The sequence below is a fragment of the Lissotriton vulgaris genome, chromosome 5, assembly GCF_964263255.1.
Source record: "Lissotriton vulgaris chromosome 5, aLisVul1.2, whole genome shotgun sequence".
Classification (NCBI taxonomy): domain Eukaryota; kingdom Metazoa; phylum Chordata; class Amphibia; order Caudata; family Salamandridae; genus Lissotriton; species Lissotriton vulgaris.
In genome coordinates, this window is record NC_141693.1 from 1,700,923,417 (window position 1) to 1,700,929,416 (window position 6,000).

At 51.0% G+C, this 6,000-nt stretch overlaps 1 protein-coding gene across 13 annotated transcripts in view; it reads left to right on the plus strand.

Annotated features, from left to right (window-relative positions):
• The window catches only part of LOC147716990 (myosin light chain kinase, smooth muscle-like), an 828,743-nt gene extending 823,593 nt beyond the window's left edge, over positions 1–5,150 (plus strand). For all 13 annotated transcript variants that reach the window (XM_086923858.1, XM_086923849.1, XM_086923852.1 and 10 more), the window contains one exon: positions 4,417–5,150. In XM_086923858.1, coding sequence (XP_086779984.1) covers positions 4,417–4,643 — 227 coding nt within the window. In that variant the 3' untranslated portion in view covers positions 4,644–5,150. The remainder of the gene's footprint in view (positions 1–4,416) is intronic.
• Positions 5,151–6,000: the final 850 nt, after the last annotated feature.

The window sequence follows — 6,000 nt, forward strand, 5'->3', positions numbered from 1 at the left end:
TTGCACCCTTCTCCCCTCCGCCTTGCACCCTTCTCCCCTCCGCCTTGCACCCTTCTCCCCTCTACCCTGCACCCTTCTCCCCCTCCGCCTTGCACCCTTCTCTACCTTGCACCCTTCTCCCCTCCACCTTGCACCCTTCTCCCCTCTGCCTTGCACCCTTCTCCCCTCTGCCTTGCACCCTTCTCCCCTCTGCCTTACACCCTTCTCCCCTCCGCCTTGCACCCTTCTCTACCTTGCATCCTTCTCCCCCTCTGCCTTGCACCCTTTTCCCCCTCTGCCTTGCACCCTTCTCGGCCCCCCTCCTCTCCTCCTGCGCATGCCCATGGTGTGTTCTAACAAGAGGGCTTACCTGAGGGCACCATTTTGCTGCCTCGTCCCTTCTCATGTGAGCTTTGCCCTGGAGAATGCTCTCTTTGGGGGCCCCCACTCCCATCCTTGTCAGGGTCCCGAGCACTGCTCTGTGCTGTCTCCTGCTCTTGCTCTCTGAGGCCCCCACCCCATCCTTGTCCCTGTCTCTTCTCTTCTCTTGTGGGGTGGGCTTTGCTTATGGAGAGGAGAGCGTTAGGGCCGGGCTCTGAGCTGCCTCGGAGGGGAAGTGAAGAGTGCTGTCTCTGGGGCCCCCAGCCTATCTTTGTCCCTGTCTCTTCTCGGGTGGGGCCTGTCCCTGTCTCTTCTCTTGTGGATGGGGCCCCCACCCCATCCTTGTCCCTGTCTTTTCTCTTCTCTTGTGGGGTGGGGCCCCCACCCAATCCTTGTCCCTGTCTCTTCTCGGGTGGGGCCTGTCCCTGTCTCTTCTCTTGTGGGATGGGGCACCCACCCCATCCTTGTCCCTGTCTCTTCTCTTCTCTTGTGGGGTTGGGCCCCCACCCAATCCTTGTCCCTGTCTCTTCTCGGTGGGGGCCTGTCCCTGTCTCTTCTCTTGTGGGATGGGGCCCCCACCCCATCCTTGTCCCTGTCTCTTCTCTTGTGGGATGGGGCCCCCACCCAATCCTTGTCCCTGTCTCTTCTCGGTGGGGGCCTGTCCCTGTCTCTTCTCTTGTGGGATGGGGCACCCACCCCATCTTGTCCCTGTCTCTTCTCTTCTCTTGTGGGGTGGGCCGGGTCCCCTCCCAATCCTTGTCCTTGTCTCTTCTCTTCTCTTGTGGGGTGGGGCCGCCACCCCCTCTGTGTCCCTGTCTTTTCTCTTGTGGGGTGGGCTTTGCTTATCGAGTGGGGGGCCGGCTCTGTGCTGCCTCAGAGGAGCAGTGGACTGCTGTCTCTGGGGCCCCGTCGTCCTTGTCCCGGGCCTGCCTCCGGCTCTGACTGAAGAGAAACAATGTTGATACTTTGTTTCTCTTTAGTCAGAGGGAGGGGGTGAGGGGAACGGAGCAGGCTGCACCTGCTTCAGACACAGAGGGAGAGAGGCTTGCTTCAGCAGGCCTCTCTCACAGCCCTCAGAAGAGCTGAGGGGGCCGGGCCCCCTGGGGGCCCCCTTCATTAACTGTAGAGAGTGAGGCCCCCCCGCAATGCGGGGGCTGCGGGGGCGTTTGTTACGCCCCTGTTCATACGCTGAACCGTTGTGTCCTTCAAACCCAAAGATTCTACGTAAACCGTAGAAGCTCAGCGGGCCTTAGACACCCGCACCGAAGCCTGCTTCGGCATTAAAACCATTATCAACGTCAAGCAGTCTGCTCAGAGAATTCACTCCGCACTGAAAACACACTCAATAGGAAGCTCCATGGGGTCAGAGCAACCCATCCTCCAAGTGCTGGGTGCTCACCTGGTCATCTATCCTCAGGCAGGCAAGATCTCTACCAAACTGCCTCCAAAGCCAACAGAGACTTTACTTTAGCGACACCAGCCCCCTCGTCCACCTACACCTACATCTACCCCTTCTCCTCCCCTTCCCATTTCTCCACCCCCACCACTCACCTGCCCTAGCACAGGGTTCACCCCACTCATGTTATGGAGAAGGCAGGATTTCCTTCTTGGCTGGTTGGAAATCACACATGGGTGTGGGCATAGTTCAACACTGCTATTGCCTAGAATTAATCTCACCACCACCCAACATTCCCCCCTCCTCCTGCGGGCACCTTCACAGCAGAAAACACAATGCCTGCTAAAAGAAGAGGTCAAAGCGCTCCTTCAGAAGGGCACCGTCAAGCTAGTGCCTGCCCACCAACAGGGTACAGGGGTTTACTCACGTTATTTCCTTATCCCCAAAAAGATGGCAGTCTCAGACCCATTCTGGACCTCAAGCCCCACCACATATAATGTTCTCTGAACATTTCCATATGGCGACTCTGCAAGATGTGATAGTTCTACTCTAGCAAGGCAACAACATGGTGGCATTAGACCTCAAGGATGCCTACTTCCACACTCCCACCCATCTGGCCCACTGATGCTGCCTGCTTTTCATGATAAGTGGTCAGCATTATCAGTTCAATGTACTGCCCTTTGGTATCACCACTGCCCCAAGGGTCTTCACCTAGTGACTAGTAGCCGCCCACTTAGGGGACAACATGGATGCCACTTCTCCTTATCTCGATAATTGGCTGATCAAGAGGGCAAACAGGCTGCAGAGCCTACTGCACACATGTGACTAGCTCACTGCACCATAGTCTTCGGTTTACCATAAACGTAGCCAAGTCCCACCTTCAACCCTTTTTGGGAGCAGGGCTAAATTCCATCACTGTCAAAGGATGTCCAAGCCCTTAAAGGGTTGCAGCTGTTGGCCAGCTTGCACCTAATTTTCAGCCATAACATCTCCTCATAGTAAGAACTTTAATGCACCTGTTGGGCATGATGGTCTTGTGCAAGCCCTGCTACACATGTTTCCAGCGTACATCGCTCTCTGCAGTGATGGAACAGCAACAAACTGATGCGGTGCAGGCTTTTCCTAACCGACATTCCACAAGTTAACATTACCATGGATGTCTCCCAAGCGAGGTGGGAAGCTCACCTCGACCTCTTGCAGTGCAGGGTCTGTGGACTCCACAACAGCCAAGTCACCACATCAATAATAATTAGCTTCTGTCAGTCAGCCTTCCCCCTCAGAGCTTCCCTACTGCTTATTCAAGGCAATATTGTCCTGATCAGGACAGACAACATGACTGCAATATATTTTACCTTCTGAAGCGGGGGGGGGGGGGTTACTCACTCGCTCTCCCTTTCTCTGCTGGCTTAATCTGGCATTTGGCTCTTCATCACTACATTCATCACATTTACTTGATGGCAGAGTTCCTTCTGGGGTGATAAATTACCTAGCCGACCCAATAAACAGGACGCAGCAACCTATCCACATGTGGGAACTGCCCCTGCAGGTCGTACACCAACATTGGGGGTACTCTCAAAGTAGACCAGTTTGTCATCCCCAAAAACGCAAAATTCCCAAACATCGCTTCAAAGAATCCACACCATCAGTCCATGGGCAATGCACTATGGATGGATCAACAGGTCAGGGATATTTGCCTAACGCTTTTCTGCCTTTCCCGCTCCTTTCACTGGAGGAGCTGAAGATGTGAAAAACTTCCCAAACTCTTATCCTGGTAGCCCCCACCAGGGCCAGGCAGCCCCAATATTCAGCATTACTAGAGAAGTTGGTCAGCCCCCATGGGATACTTCCCATCAGGCTGGACCTTCTCACCAGGAACCAAGGTCAGACAGGCACCCAGATTGCAAGCAACTCAATCTTGTGATCTGGCTCCTGAGGTCTTAAAATTTGGTTACATGGGCCTCTCCCAGGAATGCATGGACATCCTGTCCTAAGTTATTAGCCTCGTCATGCAATACACATGTACGTCATAGTGTTCCCTCACACTCCATACTACTCTCCACCTGCACAGAAAACATCTAAGATAGAGTCGATGTGTATTGCTAACTAAGAACTGAGTCACTACATCTCGTAACACGAAAGACTTTTTCGAAGAAAAACTAACGTACGAGCATCTGAGCCCAACATTAGTGCAGCAGTACGGAGAGCATGTGGATCTACAGCATTACACTTTAGGAACAGATGCTTACAGGGTAAATAACATTTTCCTTACAGTTTACAAACAATTGCTTCCCAGGCTTGAATCCAGACTGGTGGTATTTGCACTGCAAAGGCTGCGGTGAACGTCTTTTACTTACAAGGTACAAGGGAAAGAGAGGGGTAATTTCCATGAGGAGGCTTCAAGCCCAACTAGGAAGTGGTATTAATTATACCTTGTTAAGATCACTTAACAGTCCGGTTAAATAACACCTCGAATTCTATTCTAGAAGAATTCTGTTTCTCACCCCAATTTCAACAGAAAAGCTTGAAAGTCTGTATTATATGTGAAATTACATGTTTTGGAGCTGAACAACTGTTGAATTAACTGTCCTGTTCCCTCCCTCCCTTGTGCTGCTTCTTTAACTTTGCCCTTTTATCATCCACAATTGTTGGTACGTGTACAGGTTATCCTGACCCCGAAGTCATCTGGTTCCGGAATGGCATCCCCATCCAAGAGTGTGTCCGATACCGCATAGAGTATGATGAGACTGGCAGCTGCTCCCTGATCATTTCTGATGTCGCCCAAGAAGACTCTGGACAATACTCTTGCAAGGCTTTGAACGACATGGGGGAGGCTGAGATCTGTGCCAAACTGACCGTCTCTGCCCTGCACGCAGTTCGCCACAGGTAGAGGCTGCAGAAGTCGTGTTGTAGGAGAAAGGCAGCTTGATTCACCAAGGTGGGCGGATGAGTGAATAGCGATGTGACCAGATGTTGGCGTCTAGATACGGATCTTGGATGTGTTAGCACTTGAAGAGAGATTTGTTTGTGGGAACTTCTTACCTTCGTGCTGGCCGGATGTGAAGTATGGTTATTAATCAATCCTGGGTGAAGGAAGGACCTTTCTCATCTGGCACCGGCAGCAGATTGAATTCTTTGACACTTTGAGACCTTGAGGGTGGGATGCAAGAACATTTGCCTTCTCATCCAGGCCTGCGGAACCTGATTGGAAATGCACTCTAGATCTGTGGAGGGTGTTGGATTGCTGGGGGTTTTTCTGTTCTGCTCAATTGTGTGATACACTGCCTTTCTGAGCACCTCTTGAAGTGGAACGGGAAACAAATGGGGGTTGGATTGTTCTGCACTTAAAATATTTAAATTTAGCTTGTCAATAAATAATAGTTACTTTGTGCCTAAATAGACCATTACATATCTCTTTTCTAAGCACGAGTTTGGTGTTTATTTGAAAGGGTTGCCGGTAATGTTGGATCATTAAATGCAGTTGCCCCCCCACCTCCCAACTGTGAACCTACATCCAACCTGCATGTTCCACCAGGTGTTTGTAGTCTGCCTGATTAGCTCCCAGTCTCTTCATCCCCACCTAACTCCAGTTCCCCCAGAGATGTAGTGTAAGTGAGAAAGGGATACCCTGTGAACAGAAGCCTATTGCAATAGTCTCATGGAGCCAGCTTTATAAACGCATCAGATATCAGTTGCACCGCTCCTACTCCTCTCTGCAGCATTGACGTGAAACCTAGAGTGGTGCATGCAGAATAGAGGTTTTGCTGTTTTTAAAGTCTAAGAACTTGGACTGCGGTGCCCAGTTACCGATAGGCCAGCCTCACAGTTCATTCCTTTACTCAAAAGTATTTTGCTTCCTTTCCTCATTTATTATCTGCCAGTTCTGTTGTGATGTACCAGACGCAGCTGAGGATTATCTTTGTAGTTTCTTTTAGATCTTAGTTACAGGTTGGTATCCTTGTAAAGCAGCCCCACCAAGAGCAGCCTGCCTGCAGCTCAGCCCATCTTCAACTCTCACCACACAGGCACCCAAACATTCCATTCAACTCCATCGCACGAACATTCCACTCACAATGAGTTAGGAGCTAGGTAACATAGGGGAAACATTAGTACATAGGCAGGATATAACGAGTTCCTCTGTAGCTGGTCTTGCTTAGGGCACATTTAAAGGAGCACACTTACACCGCTTTGTTTTTGTAACTCCCAGACGGAAGCCACCATTGCATCTGAAAACCTGGGCTTTCTAA